Source organism: Hyperoodon ampullatus (genome assembly GCF_949752795.1).
Source record: "Hyperoodon ampullatus genome assembly, chromosome: 11".
Taxonomy (NCBI): domain Eukaryota; kingdom Metazoa; phylum Chordata; class Mammalia; order Artiodactyla; family Ziphiidae; genus Hyperoodon; species Hyperoodon ampullatus.
Genome location: NC_136924.1, coordinates 60,550,923 through 60,567,341, shown reverse-complemented (window position 1 = coordinate 60,567,341; position 16,419 = coordinate 60,550,923). Strand labels below are relative to the sequence as shown.

The 16,419-nt window shown below is 38.4% G+C and overlaps 1 protein-coding gene and 1 pseudogene across 2 annotated transcripts; one reads left to right on the top strand and one right to left on the bottom strand.

Annotated features, from left to right (window-relative positions):
• Window positions 1-1,526: 1,526 nt before the first annotated feature.
• LOC307060668 (heterogeneous nuclear ribonucleoprotein A1-like) lies at window positions 1,527-2,494 on the bottom strand (annotated as a pseudogene). Its single transcript has one exon. The product of its transcript is annotated as a heterogeneous nuclear ribonucleoprotein A1-like (transcript).
• PTGES3 (prostaglandin E synthase 3) lies at window positions 2,390-15,973 on the top strand (the record flags this gene model as incomplete). Its single annotated transcript, XM_079714953.1, has 8 exons — window positions 2,390-2,469; window positions 8,120-8,233; window positions 8,386-8,455; window positions 9,004-9,102; window positions 11,542-11,631; window positions 13,515-13,577; window positions 14,476-14,500; window positions 14,790-15,973. The coding sequence occupies 8 exons, from the start codon at window positions 2,390-2,392 to the stop codon at window positions 14,807-14,809; spliced, it is 561 nt and encodes a 186-aa protein (XP_079571079.1). The 3' UTR covers window positions 14,810-15,973.
• Window positions 15,974-16,419: the final 446 nt, after the last annotated feature.

Genomic DNA, 16,419 nt, shown 5'->3' with positions numbered 1-16,419 from the left:
AAACCATTTTTGGCTCCAGGTTAGGATCATTTAATTTTCTTTTTATTGTCTGGTAAATGATTTTATTAGTTGGCTAGGGCTACCATAGCAAAGTACCAGAGACTGGGTGATTTAAACAGTAGAAATTTATTTCCTCACAATTCTGGAGGGTGTTAGTTAGTCCAAGATCAAGGTGTCAGAAGGGTTGGTTTCTTCTGAGGCCTCTCTGCTTGGCTTGCAGATGGCTGGCTTCTGTCTTCTTCACAGGATCTTCCCTCTGTAACTGTCCTAATCTCGCTCTCTTTTTAATTAACTTTTTAAATTAATTTTTATTGGATTATAGTTGCTGTACAACGTGTTAGTTTCTGCTCTACAGCAGATTGAATCAGTTATACATATACAGTTTATCCACTCTTTTAGATTTCTTATTTAGGTTACCACGGAACACTGAGTAGAGTTCCGTGTACTATACAGTAGGTTCTCATTTGTTATCTATTTTATACACAGTAGTGTATATATGTCAATCCCAGTTTCCCAATTCGTCCCATCTCCTCTTCCCCTCTTGGTAACCATAAGTTTTTGTTCACTACATCTGTGAGTATATTTCTGCTTTGCAAATAAGTTCATCTGTACCGTTTTTCAAGATTCCACATACAGGCGATATTGTATGATATTTTTCTCTTTGATTTCATTTTGTATGACAGTCTGTAGGTCCATCCACATCTCTGCAAATAGCAGCGTTTCGTTCCTTTTTATGGCTGAGTAATATTTCATTGTATATATGTACCATATCTTTATCCATTCCCGTCGATGGACCTTTTTTTTCCCCAAGAGGGTATTAAATCATTTATTGAATACACATGATAATGGATGATACACAAGCTTCATTTCCATCTATAACTATCTGGTACCATAATTCAATTTAGATATATTGCATAGGGTGTGCCAACAATCATATTAATAACCAAAAAACTCCATGACTTTGCTTGGGTGACCCTTTTCACGGTGAACTCCAGGTCACAATGCAATAACCGTCAGTTCAACTACACCAAGGTTTCTGAAGGCAGTAGCTTTTCCACCAAAGCAGGTTGTAAGTAAATTTTGAATGGAACCTGGCATCACCCTGAAGGAACTCTCACTTCACACTGTTGGGGTAGTTTACCAAAATGGTTTCAGAGTAGACTAACTTTACACAGCACATTTTTTTAAAAGACACATTTATTCAGCATCGTGATCAGACTATTAAATTTAGCAATCAACAGCATGGGTGCAAAAAAAAAAAGAAATCTACATTAAAACCCTTTGTTGGAATGCTTTACACTTTCCACAGAACAGAAACTGAAATAACTTGTTATACAGGTAGCCACAAATACAGTCCTCGAGTTTTTTTGCCCATACACATGAGTATTGTCTAAAACGTGTTCTTTGTAGCAGCTAGGCCCTGCCACCACTGTGCTTGGCTGAGTTCACAAATCTGTTGTAACCTGTAGCTTCCCTGTCACTTCTCTTGCTCTCCTCTCCTGCTGAGCTTTGTTTCCTAGCAGTAATTAAAACCTTCTGCCACTGCCATAGCTACTGCTGCTGTTGGAACCACCATAGCCACCTTGCTTTCGTGGTTTGGCAACGTATTAGCCTCCACCACCATAAGGGCCAGAACTTCTGCCTCCAAAGTTTCCTCCTTTCATGGGCCCAAAATCTGAAGATTGATTGTTGTAATTTCCAAAATCATTGTAGCTTCCACCACCTCCACAGTTGCTTCCATCATTACCAAATCCATTATAGCCATCCCCACTGCCACCATATCCACTACTACCATGGCTGCCACCAAAGCCACCTCGACCACTGAAGTTTCCTCCACGAACAAAATTGTCATTCCCACCAGAACCACCTCCACGACCACCACGAAAGTTTCTAGAACCACTTCGACCTCTTTGGCTGGGTGAAGCACTAGCCATCTCTTGCTTAGATGGGGCTTTCCTTACTTCACGTTTGTGGCCATTCACAGTGTGGTATTTCTGAATGGCAGTCTTGTCTACGGAGTCATGGTCATCAAAGGTTACGAAAGCAAAACCTCTCTTTTTGCCACTGCCTCGGTCAGTCATGATTTCAATCACTTCAATATTCCCATACTGTTCAAAATAATCTCTTAGGTGATGTTCTTCAGTGTCGTCTTTAATGCTAGCAACAAAAATCTTTTGACAGTTAAGTGGGCACCAGGTCTTTGAGAATCTTCTCTTGAGATGGCCCTCTTTGGTTCTACCACTCTTCCATCCACCTTGTGTGGCCTTGCATTCATGGCTGCATCCACCCCCTCCACAGTGGCATATGTGACAAACCTGAAGCCTCTGGAGCGCTTGGTGTTTGGATCCCTCATTACCACACAATCTGTGAGCGTTCCCCACTGCTCAGAATGGCTCCTCAGACTCTCATTGGTTGTTTCAAAGCTGAAACCTCCAGTGAAGAGCTTCTGCAGCTGTTGGGGCTCTTTGGGTAACTCTGACTTAGACTTGACTGCAGTGGAGGGAGGAGATGTCAATGGTGCTTACTTGGCGGCGTCCACGGGCAGAAAGTCAGTGGACATTTAGGTTGTTTCCGTGTAACTGTCCTAATCTCTTACGAGGACACCAGTCATATTGGATTATAGCCTACTCTAAGATCTCAGTTTACCTTACTTTTTTAAAGATCCTCTCTACAAATACAGTCACATCCTGAGGTACTGGCGGTTTAGGACTTCAGCGTATGAATTTAGGATGTGATTTCAGGCCATAACAATGATATAAATCTAGATTACTTAATGTGAATTCAAGGAAAGGAAAGATTCTCCGCTGGTTCCAATGTCCTTGATACGAACGGAAACTAAAGAGCTTATATACCAGATCGCCATTAACGTGCTCCTTCTCCGTTACTATAGGTTCTTTTTTTTTTATTATTTTTTTATTTTTTTATTTATTTTACTTTTGGCTGCTTTGGGTCTTTGTTGCTGCGCGTGAGCTTTTCTCTGGTTGCGGTGAGCAGAGGCTACTCTTTGTTGTGGTGCATGGGCTTCTCATTGCGGTGGCTTCTCTGGTTGTGGAGCGCGGGCTCTAGGCACGTGGGCTTCAGTAGTTGTGGCATGTGGGCTCAGTAGTTGTGGCGCACGGGTTTAGTTGCTCTGCAGCGTGTGGGATCCTCCCGGACCAGGGCTCGAACTTTGTCCCCTGCATTGGCAAGCTGATTCTTAACCACTGCGCCACCAGGGAAGCCCTACTATAGGTTCTTAATGTGTAACTTGACTTTAACGAGGTAAACAGTACTATCAATTATGTACTATCAGATTATGTTGTTAAATTAGGCTAGAAAAGCATTTTTACCAGAGTTCATTGAAATAGCCATTTGTAAACATATTGAGAGAAGAATCTGCTCACTATAATCAGGTTAATTCAACATTGTAAGTCAACTGTACTCCAATAAAAATTAACTTGAAAAAAATCAGGGTAATTGTTTTCAGCTTTATTACCTTTTTTGTTCAAACAGGAAAGGTAGAATACTACAATGAATTCCTCATGTACCCATTATTCAGTCACAACCATTATCAGTACAGGGTCATTCTTATTTTATCTACTCCCCTCCTCTTCTGCCCAGTGGATTTTTAAAAAAATATTTATTTGGCTGCACCAGATCTTTAGTTGCGGCATGTGGGATCTAGTTCCCTGACCAGGGATAGAACCCGGGCTCCCTGCATTGGGAGCACGGAGTCTTAACCCCTGGACCACCAGGGAAGTCCCTCTTTTTAAATTTTTAAATAACACAATTTCACAGTTAGACTGGGTTGCTCTAAAGGAAGAAAGCATTCCATGCCGAAACCATTTAATATCATTTTTTAAAAAGTATTATGAATGTAATAAATCCCCATCTACCCATCCACCAGATTCAACAGGCCTTTGCTACACTGCTTTCTCTCTCCCTTTTTCCTTAGTTATTTTAAAGCAGACTCCATGTACTTCCCTTTTAATCTTGAATGGACATTTGTTTTCCATAAAACAGTGGTTTTCACACCTAACAAAACTAATGGTTTTCACATCATCTAATACTCTGTCCATATCTAGGTCTCCACGGTTTCAGTAATCTTTTTTATGTTTAGTTTGTTTGATTTACAAATTATACTTGTTTGATAACTCTTAGGTCTCTCTTAATCTAGAGCAGTTCCCCCTCTTTTCTGCCATTGATTTAAGAAACAGTATTTTGAATTTTTCACTTCTTGTGATATCATTTAACTTGTTTCTTTTCCTCATATTTCTTATAGACTGGAATTAAGTTTACTGTGGAATATATCATGTTGATCAAATCAGGAGGTGAATGTCTTGTCCCGCTTTTAGTGATGCTAAGATAAGTTCTTTATCTGCTGTTCATCAAATCATTGTTAATGGTCCCATTCATTGATGAACACTGCCAAATCAGCTTAAAGGTTGCAAAATGGTGATTTTATTTTTCTTCCTCACGTTTTATTCCACACAAAGCTGGAATTCTGTAAAGATGTTTCCTTTATGAACTGGCCCTATTCGGGTATCATGAATAAAGATTCATAAAGGGAAAGAAGGATAAATGCCTATTCTTTCTCTTTAATTGCCTTTTTGTAAAGAATTGGAGCTGTAGCATCTTCTGGTGATCTGGAATTGTAGGTAGTTTGTTTTACATTTCTTTAATATAAACTGGAGTATTTATATTTTGTGTATTTGGATCAGTTTGCAGTCATCCTTTCAAATTGCCGTTGGCCAAGGAGAGAGAGACTAATTGTTTCCTCCTGTTTTGACTGATCTCGTTTTTTTGTTTTTTGGCTGTGTTGGGTCTTTGTTGCTGCGCTGGCTTTCTCTAGTTGCGGTGAGCGGGGGCTACTCTTCGTTGTGGTGCATGGGCTTCTCATTGCGGTGGCTTCTCTTGTTGCGGAGCATGGGCTCTAGGCGTGTGGGCTCAGTAGCAGCGGCACGCGGGCCCTAGACCGTGCAAGCTCAGTAGTTGTGGCACACGGGCTTAGTTGTTTTGTGGCATGTGGGATCTTTCCGGACCAGGGATCGAACCCGTGTCCCCTGCATTGGCAGGAGGATTCTTAACCACTGTGCCACCAGGGAAATCCCGACATAATTGTTTTTATTCTAATTGTTTTTTTATTCTTTGACCACACCACGCGGCCTGTGGGATCTTAGTTCCCCAACCAGGGATCAAACCCGGGCCCCCTGCATTGGAAGTGCGGAGTCTTAACCACTGGACCACCAGGGAAGTCCCTGATCTCATTGTTTTTAATAGCTTGATTTGCACTATGAGATGTCCCAAGCTCATTTATATTTCCCACCTCGGAGCTGGGGTCAACCATTTCTCTATAGGGACTTATTTCTTTTTGTTGGAAATAAGTAGTATTTTGACACTGGGGGTGTTCATTGCCCCAGATTGTTGTTATTAGTGCTTTTTAAAGATAGGACTGTCTGGTTACTTCAAGTTGAAAATCTATGAACTTGGTCATTTAAAGTTTTAAGTATCTATTAAGTTAGCAAATATTTTCAGTTAAAGACCAAACATGGGGGAATTTCCTGGTGGTCCAGGGGTTAGGACTCGGCGCTTTCATTGCTGAGGGCCTGGGTTCGCTCCTTGGTTGGGGAACTAAGCTCCCACAAGCTGCGGGGAAAAGACCCAAACATGTTACCACATATTGAGAATGCTGTTTTGGCAAGAAAATAAGCTAGAAATAATGTATGGCCTATTGGGACCTAATCATAAAACTCCTAAATTGTTTGTTAGCTCTATTAATACGGAAGTTTGGTTAGATGTCTTTTTCACAGGCATTTAAAAACGTGCGCCCCCCACCCCCCTTTTAATCTGCCAATAGATGCCTGAAAAAATAGCTTTTACCCTTGCTGATTTGTTGGTATTTAGACTTTGGAAATTGCCATCTGTAATTTTTTTTTTTTTTTTTGGTGCGGTACACAGGCCTCTCACTGTAGTGGCCTCTCCCGATGCGGAGCACAGGCTCCGGACATGCAGGCTCAGCGGCCATGGCTTACGGGCCCAGCCGCTCCGCGGCATGTGGGAATCTTCCTGGACCGGGGCACGAACCCGTGTCCCCTGCATCGGCAGGGGAACTCTCAACCACTGTGCCACCAGGGAAGCCCCATCTGTAATTTTTAATTTCAGATCTGATATCAGTGTTTTGCAGTAGAGTATGACTAGTCAAGTTTAACAGTTGTGTGAAAATGTTGATGAGCAGTTGGCTGTAACTTTAGAACTTTATTAAACTGCTACTGATCAGGGTTGGGAAGTTCAGAGGTTGGAAGCAGAACAGTTCCTTTAAGTTGAGTTGATTTATGAGTAGTGTTTGAACATATAATAACTAATTGGTTTAAAATTTTATTTTGAAGTTTTAGGTTTACAGAAAAGTTTCAAAGAATTCCTGTAACTTTGATTTTTAGATTATCAAAGCAGCACATGCTTATTTTTTAAAAAATAATTGAAACAGTTGAGAATGAGGTTCCTCTACTTTGTCTCATCTTTCTGGTTCATTCTTTAGAGGCAAATGCTGTTCATTTGTGTGCGTGTGAATTCTTGGAATTTTCATTCATATGTAAATACTTATCTAAGTAACTTGTTTTAAAGATGACAAAGGAAATTTTTCAAAGCATTTACCACATATAATCTTTATTGCCTGTTAATTAACCACATTTGACTGTATTTGCTTCTATTAGATTTTTAGCTATATTCTAAAACATAATTTTAATGGATGAGTAGAGCTTTAGGCAGCTAACATTGAAGAAGACAGGAGTCTATTGCAAGGGACAGGAGCTGGTGAATAATAAAGAAAAAGCAAATATTCTAAGTTGTTTCTAGTATAAGTATGTATTAGATACAGATACAGATACAGATTAACACTTGGGACTATAAAGTTTAATTTTTTATCTAATGTCATTATTTAGAATCATAACGGTTTGTAAGGAAGATTTTTTTGCCCAGGGGAAAAAAAAAAACGGTTGCTTTGCTTTATATAGTCAGCTGCAAAGAGAACTTTCTTTTTTTTTTTTTTTGGCTGTGCTGCACAGCATGTGGGATCTTAGTTCCCCAGTTAGGGATTGAACCCCTGCCCCTTGCAGTGGAAGCTTGGAGTCTTAACCACTGGACTGCCAGGACAGTCCAAATGAGAACTTTTTTGAGGACAAATACTGTCATTTCTCATACTTAAAAGAAATTCCCCCCCACAGTTCCTAACATGGTAAGTAGAAATGTTGAATACTGTATTTGAGTTGACAATGGATTAGTTCAGATTTTTATTTTTTAAAAATATGTGTTTATTTTAGTTGCACTGGGTCTTAGTTGCAGCAGGCGGGCTCCTTAGTTGTGGCATGCATGTGGGATCTAGTTCACTGACCTTAGTTGTGGCAGGTGGGCTCCTTAGTTGTGGTGTGCATGTGGGATCTAGTTCCCTGACCAGGGATAGAACCCGGGGCCCCTGCACTGGGAACACGGAGTCTTAACCACTGCGCCCCCAGGGAAGTCCCCTAGTTCTGGTTTTTAAAATTCTGTGAAGTTGAATTCTTAAGAGCAGGGCTATAAAGGAGTAGCACAAATTTTGACAGGGCTACCTAAATGCTTAACTCCAGTGAGCATTTTGTTTCATTTTTTAAATCCTTTCTAAGATGAAATTTGTATCATTGCATTTTGTTTGTTTGTTTTAGTTTATTTTTGGCTATGCTGGGTCTTCGTAGGAGTGCAGGCTCCTCATTGTGGTACCTTCTCTTGTTGCAGAGCACGGGCTCTAGGTGCACTGGCTTCAGTAGCTGTGGCTCGCGGGCTCTAGAGCGCAGGCTCAGTAGTTGTGGAGCACGAGCTTAGTTGCTCCACAGCATGTGGGATCTTCCTGGACCAGGGATCGAACTGGTGTCTCCTGCATTGGCAGGAGGATTCTTAACCACTGCGCCACCAGGGGAGTCCATATCATTACGTTTTAACTTGTACTGCAGCTGTTAGGGAAGAAGATGTAGTTCATGTTTGAAATTGCAATAAACTGCCTTAAAGTAATGCTCTGATGGAGAACAGAAGTATGTTACTTACATGCTAAGCTTTGGAGGTTATGTAAATAGTGAATTTCAGCTTAACTTTGTCTAATTTTATCTTTTTGTAGGCAGCCTGCTTCTGCAAAGTGGTACGATCGAAGGGACTATGTCTTCATTGAATTTTGTGTTGAAGACAGTAAAGATGTTAATGTAAATTTTGAAAAATCCAAACTTACATTCAGGTAAATTACCATTTTACATCATTGGGTAAAAGGCTTGTTTCAGGCAGCTTGAATAACTTTGGCTTGATTGTTTCGTGTTTTCATTGAAGATACTACTAATCTTTATCTCTTTGAAGAGACTCATTTTTTTTCCTTTTTCTTTTTTGGTACAGTTGCCTTGGAGGAAGTGATAATTTTAAACATTTAAATGAAATTGATCTTTTTCACTGTATTGATCCAAATGTAAGTAGTCTTGATGCTTCAATCCCAATTTAAACTGTAAGAAAATGGACATACTTTAAGTACTCATTTTAGAGATAAGCACTAATTCTTAACAGTTCAGAGGCTAATAAGTATATATTTTGCATTATTTTCCTTCTTCTAACTACTTTTCTGGATACTCTTTTTGTTCTTGTTATTGTTTGGACTCAGGGCAGTACTTTTTTTTAAATTTTTATTATCTTTTTAAAATTAAACTGTGTAGTTGATGTAAGGGCTGTACTCTTAAGGCTTGTCTTATTTAAGCATAGATACATCTAAGTATGTTCTATGATTGTACCATATTTAGTTAATTTTTTTAAGGTTTTATTCTATTCACCTTGTGCAGGGGAGGAAAAATGTTTTTTGCAATTGGATAGCTTATGAAATCTTCAGTAGTCTAGGGGTTGTTTCAGGGTTTAGAGAAACTGTAGAGAAAGAAATTAGGAGAAATGACAAATAACCAGCTACTTTGTGTCCTGTAGTAATACCAGAGAGATAAACGGTGTGATAGCGCTTATTTTTGTTTTTAGGATTCGAAGCATAAAAGAACGGACAGATCAATTTTATGTTGTTTACGAAAAGGAGAGTCTGGCCAGTCATGGCCAAGGTTAACAAAAGAAAGGGCAAAGGTAGGTTCCTTTTTCTTTTTTTCAAAGTTTGGTATTTTTAAGTAATTAAAGATACATTGACATCAGACTAAAAAGTATCTGCCCAGCAAAGGAAACCATCAACAAAATGAAAAGACAGCCTACTTAATGGGAAAATATGTTTGTAAGTCATGTATCTGATAAGAGGTTAATATCCAAAATATATGAAGAACTCACACAACTCAACAACAAAAACTTGATTTAAAAATGGGCAGAGCAGTTGCCTGGTGGCCTAGTGGTTAGGATTCCAGGCTTTCACTGCCATGGCCCAAGTTCATCACTAATTATCAGAGAAATGCCAATCAAAACCACAGTGAGGGACTTCCCTGGTGGCGCAGTGGTTAAGAATCTGCCTGCCAATTCAGGAGACATGGGTTTGAGCCCTGGTCCAGGAAGATCCCACATGCCTCAGAGCAACTAAGCCCATGCACCACAACTACTGAGCCTGTGCTCTAGAGCCGTGAGCCACAACTACTGAGCCCACGTGCCACAGCTACTGAAGCCCACATGCCTAGAGCCTGTACTCCGCAACAAGAGAAGCCACTGCAATGAGAAGCCTGTGCACCACAACAAAGAATAGCCCCCACTCGCCACAACTAGAGAAAGCCCGCATGCAGCAACGAAGACCCTACGCAGCCAAAAATAAATAAATAAATTTATTTAAAAAAACAAAACAAAACACAATGAGATAATCATGTCCTAACTGGTAGAATGGCTAATATGAAAAACAGAAATAACAAATGCTGAAGAAGATACAGAGAAAAGGGAGCTCTTGTACACTATTGCTGGGATTATAAATTGGTGTAGCCACTATGGAAAACAGTATGGAGATTTCTCAAAAAATTAAGGGTATAACTACCATATGATCCAGCTATTCCACTTCTGGGTATTTATTTGAAGAATATGAAAACACTAATTGGAAAGGATGTATGCCACCCCTGCGTTCATTGCAGCATTATTTACAGTAACCAAAACATGGAAGCAACCAAAGTATCCATTGATGGATGATTGGATAAAATGTGGTGTGTGTGTATTCAGTGGATTACTACTCAGCCATTAAAAAAGAATGAAGGGCTTCCCTGGTGGCGCAGCGGTTGAGAGTCCGCCTGCCGATGCAGGGGACACGGGTTCGTGCCCCAGTCCAAGAAGATCCCACATGCTGCGGAGCAGCTGGGCCCGTGAGCCATGGCCACTGAGCCTGCATGTCCAGAGCCTGTGCTCCGCAACGGGAGAGGCTACAACGGTGAGAGGCTCGAGTACAGCAAAAAAAAAAAAAAAAAAAAAAAAGAAATCTTGCCATTTGCAGCAACATGGATGGACCTTGAGGGTAATAAACTAAGTGAAATGAATCAGAAGGAAAAAGACAAACCTAATTTTAAAAAGCATAACAAAACGAAAACTCACAGATACAGAGAACAGATTCATGGTTACCAGTAGGGAAAGGGTTGGAGGGGTGGGTGAAAGGGGTACAAGGAGTCAATTGTATAGTGATAGACGGTAAGTGGACTTGGAGGGTGATCACTTTGTACTTGTATACAGATGTTAAGTTACAGTGTTATACACCGGAAACTTACATTTAAAAAAAAAAATTGGTACGAGGAATGTAGTGTTTTTGTTTCATAGCTAGGTACTATTAATATTAAGGCCTTGTGTTCTATATATTTTCCTCTACTTTGAGGTTTATTAGCTTTAACTTAATACCAAGTGTGGTCAGAATAAGATAGAAAATAGTCACTAATAGATGCAGACTATTCTGCATTGAAGAGGCAGACTTTACTTAGAAGTATAAATTACTCAGATGCTGCATCGGAGCATATCATGGTGACATTTAAAAAATAATAAATTAATCAAGTATCTGAATTTGAATAGTTCCTACCAGTGAATTTTTGTTTTAAAAAGTAGGTTTGTTCTTTTATTCTTTTTGTTTTTTTGGCTGCGTTGGGTCTTTATTGCAGTGCACGGGCATCTCGTTGCGGTGGCTTCTCTTGTTGGGGAGCATGGGCTCTAGGCCCACCAGCTTCAATAGTTGTGGCACATGGGCTCAGTAGTTGTGGCTTACGGGCCCTGGAGCTTGCGGGCTTCAGTAGTTGTGGCGCATGGGCTTAGTTGCTCTGCGGCATGTGGGATCTTCCCAGGCCAGGGCTCGAACCTGTGTCCCCTGCAGTGGCAGGCGGAGTCTTAATTCTAACCACTGCGCCACCAGGGAAGTCCCAAAAGTAGGTTTGTTTCTTACAACTGTGGAAGCAGCTTCATGAAACTATATTAACCATTATTACATTTTTCTAGGTTTTTTTTGTGTGTGTGTGCTGATTCCTTGCCTCACTAGTATGAACCCACAGCTCAAAAAATGTAGTTTTTAGGTACACACTAAAAGAGTACAAGATAACCTAATCAGAGGGTGTTATTTGTATTGATCTATAGCTTAATTGGCTTAGTGTGGACTTCAATAATTGGAAAGACTGGGAAGATGATTCAGATGAAGACATGTCTAATTTTGATCGTTTCTCTGAGGTAAGTTCTTTTAAATGCATTCTTCCACCTCCCTCCCAGTGTATTTCTGTGTAGTCAATTTTATTTGGTTTTAAAGACATAGTGATATTTACGACATGCATTATTTTACTTTCAAGACTGTTCTGCAGAAAACCAAATAATATTTTAACAATGGTCATTTAACCTTCTTTTATGAATTTTTAAAAATTAGTGTTAAGTTCTAAAGTTGATGTATAATGACAAAAAAATAAACTGTACAATCAGTGCAGCACAGTTAATTTTTATTCCAGCATTGGAACAGATTTTTTTTTTTTTAAGGAGCATGAATGTAGTAATTGGCTTGCATTTTGGAGCCATGTAATAGGAATATAAACCTTTAAATACAAGAATCACGATGAGATATGTACAATGAGTGGTGTGTAGGGATATTTTAATTGCAGAATCAGGGAAAGGATTTTAAGTAAGCCTGTTTTTCCAGGATGTCACTGAAATACATATTGCCATGGCCAAAGGGAAAAAATCATTGAGATTCTCTTAGGTAGACTAGACCTTATTAAATGTGTTGCAGTGAAGCTGATCAGAAAAGAAAACGTTAGATTGTAAGTTGAAGATATTCTCATTGTGATTTGAAATCTTGACTGTACTTTTATGTTTCTTCTTTGACAACAAAGCGTTAAAAGGAGTAAGTGCCCAGCTTCATGTATGCAACTGCTTATTTAACATCTCTCCGCATATGGCTCTGGCACCTTGATTTCAAAACAGAGAAGGGAGATAATGGTATTCATGTGATTCTCCTAAACTATGCTACTCCTTACCTTTAGTAATTGATGCCACCATTTACCCAGCTCTGCAAGTCATAACTTCTTAACAATGTTCTCTTTCACTGATTCTCTCTATCCAGTATAACATTAACTGCTGTCTTTGCTGTCTGTATTTTGTTTTTGTTTCCTAAGTAGCTCTCAAATGTATTCAGTTCTGTGTCTATTGCCATTGCATCTCGGTACCTAGCATTGTACTTGGCACCTTTTGAGCATTTTTCCTGCTCAAAGAAACTTAACCAGTATTTAGTGCTTTCAGATGTAGGAAAACTCTTTACTACTTGCTCATATTATTCGAGAGTTGATGCCCAGAATTTTTATACTGAGAGATTTGAGTAGGTATCATTTTAAGGCCCCTTCTAACTCTGAAGTCCAGGTAAGCATGTATTTTTGAAGTCCCCATCTCATATTATTTAGTCTGCTTATTTGTTCCTCTTTAAATAATATACTGCTTACTTTATGATCAGAAAGAACTAAATTTGGGAAATTAGTACTTTATGTATAAGTATGCTCTTTTGTTCCAGTTTATTGTAAGTATACAAGGGTGTTTTCCACAGTGTGTATCTTTTCTTTCAAGGTTTATGTTTCTTTTCTGTTTGTAACTTAGTTACTGGTGTTTAGCCTTTGATTCAGTATTCAGGCCTTTTATGCAAGCTAATCAGCCTAGAGGACTTTATTTTAAATTATTTATTGGTTCTTCACAGTATTTTAAAACTACAATGAGAATACCCTAATACACATGCCACTTAGTTGAAGATACAAAAATTTACAACTATTCAGTACAAATAATCTCATTCTTAGCCACCAGAGGTGACTGCTATTCAGGATTGTGGTGTTTAATAATTTTTCTTCAATGAGAACTTACTCTTAACTTCCTACAAGGTTTCAGGATTTTATGTAATTACCTATAATCTACCTTTTCCAGAAAGGAAGATACCTAATATATAGTTTGATTTTTTTTTCTTTTTCTTTTTTTAAATTGGTTGAAATCTATGACAGACTTAAGGTTTATTCTGGAGCGTGCAACCTAATACTTAGGGCTTAATTTAACATCATTTTTAAAACTAATTTTTACACTTCAAATAGATGATGAACAACATGGGTGGTGATGAGGATGTAGATTTACCAGAAGTAGATGGAGCAGATGATGTAAGTCTATAAGTTCTTTTCTGTGTTTACGTAAATACTAAGAAACAATGTATTTTCAGGTTGTTTTATGTAGATTCAAAATTGCTCTCTTTTTTTTTTGCCACTTTTAATGGTCTAAAAAATATTACAGGGAAAACCAGTTTTTTAAATGTGCTCATTTTTGAGGGATGGATACCTACTAGGAAACAGGTATCCCCTGGATCATTCTTCAAGGCACCAGATTTATAATTCAAAATTACTATTTTATAGAGACATATGCCTTACTCAGTTAACAGTTAGTTTAGGATGATTTTGACAAAGAAATATGAACAGGTTTTAACAGCAGGATTGGTCTGGTCAGAGAGACGTATAATAAACAGATGGATGTTGTGAATCTATAAGGATATACTAGACCACTCTTCTCAACATTTCCCCACCTGGCATCCTGTTAACATCTTTAAGAAAGTTGTTCAGTGTAGTTTGGAAGATACTTAGACAATTCACCAGCTAGGATTAGAGTTCATTGTCTTCTGTCATTCCAGTGGTCTTCATATTGAGCCATTTTCCTCTTCCATTGAATGCCAAGAGAGAAGAGAAACCATTTTATACCAGGATTCAGTCTGGTTGATAGGAAGGGATTTAAAGGGTGGGCTCAATTCCCACAAAAAAGCATATATCTTACAGGAAGATAGGTCCTCAGCTGTATGTCTGTTTGTCTTAAGTAAACCTGTTCTTAAGTCCATTGACAAGTTCAAAGATTGATACAACCACCAAACCAAAGATTATATCTAACCAAAGATTGATATATCTGCTACCTTAGTCAAAAGTACAGTGCTTCAGCCTTTTAAGGCGCAAACTGTTCAGTTAGCAGAGGAATGTTTGATCAACTTGGTAACTTTTTAAATTTTCCTTTCTGCAGGATTCACAAGACAGTGATGATGAAAGTAAGTATCTTTGTAAAAAGTATGTTTACACAGTGATATTTCACATCAGAGACCAAACTCTCAAAATAGAGAAGTTAACCTGTTTAAAATTCTTGGAAGATACATGATTGTTTCTTTATGGCCTCTAAAAAATAGCTAAAGCAGAAATTTGAATGATTTGAGATTCAAATTAAAAAAAAACAATTCTCTAGGAAACAACTCTTGGTGGCTGCTTTTTCCTATTGTAAAACTTTGAAGTTGTTAGGTTATTCCCTTGTAATTTATACTAATCTTTTAAAAATCCTTTCAGAAATGCCAGATCTGGAGTAAGGAATGTTGTCATCGTGGGATTTTGAGAAAGAAAAATAACTTCTGCAAGATTTCATAATTGAGAGAATTCCTAAGTTGATAGCTCTAAAGGCAGATTCTGTATTTGCCTCCTTTAACCCATTTTTCAACCTGTTTGTTTTTTTAAAGGCTTCACTAAGGGTTGATATGTACCATTGTATGGGGCAATTTTAAGTCAGCTAAGGCAGTAACCTTATGCATGAACATTTCCCAGATTTCCATGATGCTGTTGAGGTCCTAGGCAATTGATAAAGCAGTTGTGATAAATAAAAAACATTTCACCTAAGTCTCCTTTACTTCATAACATAGATACTGACATGATCGGAAGCTTTCGGCTTAGGGAAAGTAAATTTTAGATTTTAGAACATGGACTCAAAGTGGCTGAAACAAATTGGTTGATACTTTATTTAAACTGGTAACATGTTGTTCCTCTGGTATATCCTTCAGGATTGTTCCACTAAAGTTTTATTTTTCAAAAAATTTACTTCACATTATTGTACGTAAGTGATCACTTGTCAGTGTTCCAGATGTATCTTAGCTAAAACTAGTGAATGCCCTAACTTAGATGGTTTTGAAGCCTGTACATTTGGTATTGTTTGACCCTTAAACTTTTACATCTCTTAGCATGGAGGACGAAGAAAGGCTGTACATTGTTGCTTGAGTCTGTACATTTAGACCAAATTTGTATTTGCACTGTCAGTATGGCAAATGAGTGAAAAAAATGTTAATACACTATTGGATTTTTTATTTTATTATTATTTTTTTTTTGATTCAGCTTGTACCTGGGCTGAAAACCTCAATTTATGTTCATGACAGTGGGGAGTTTTTTTAATGTCTACATTCTTTCTAATAAACTGTTGGAAGACTTCTTGGCTATCCTTTCAAGTGTCTGGTTTACTGTAATTTCATGTATTGCCATTTACTGGAATGGAGTTTTTATTTTTGCTTGAGGAAGAATTTGGGAATATTCCTCTGTTTGGGGGAAAAAAAAAAAAAGAGGCTTGCTGTAATGTCACAGAAAACCTTTTAAAAGTGGATCTGTAACAGAAAATTGTAGATGCACTTTGCAACAGTTGGAAAAGAAAGTGTTGTGATTTGATTGAAATAAAACTAAATGTGTTGTCCTCCTCTAAATCTTTGATCTTCCGCATTTTGGCACTTTTTATTCCTTCCAGCTTCTGCGTATTTGTCATAGCATAGAACTTCATATTTCAGTACTTCCTTATGTCAGTCATTCAGGACCTCTGTTAGAGGCAGTGTTAAAGTGCTGGGGGGATACAAAGATTTATCCTTCAGGTAATTGTGTACTCGGGGAGCTCACATCATAGGCTAGGCCTCGGGACAAATAGTGAACAAAAACTTGGGAGATGGGAAGTGTAGTAATAGATATGGATAGAGTATTTAGATTTAGAAGGGGAAACACAACCTTTTTTCTTCCCTTGTTAAGTATATGAGTGTTCCAAATAATATTCAAGACCATTTTCTTGAAATGCCACAACTAGAAAATCTTACTTTGTGGGGGCTGTGGGCATAATAACACTTGGCAGTCAACTCTGTGTTGTTGTGTTACAGAAGTATAACTTGGGTTCTGG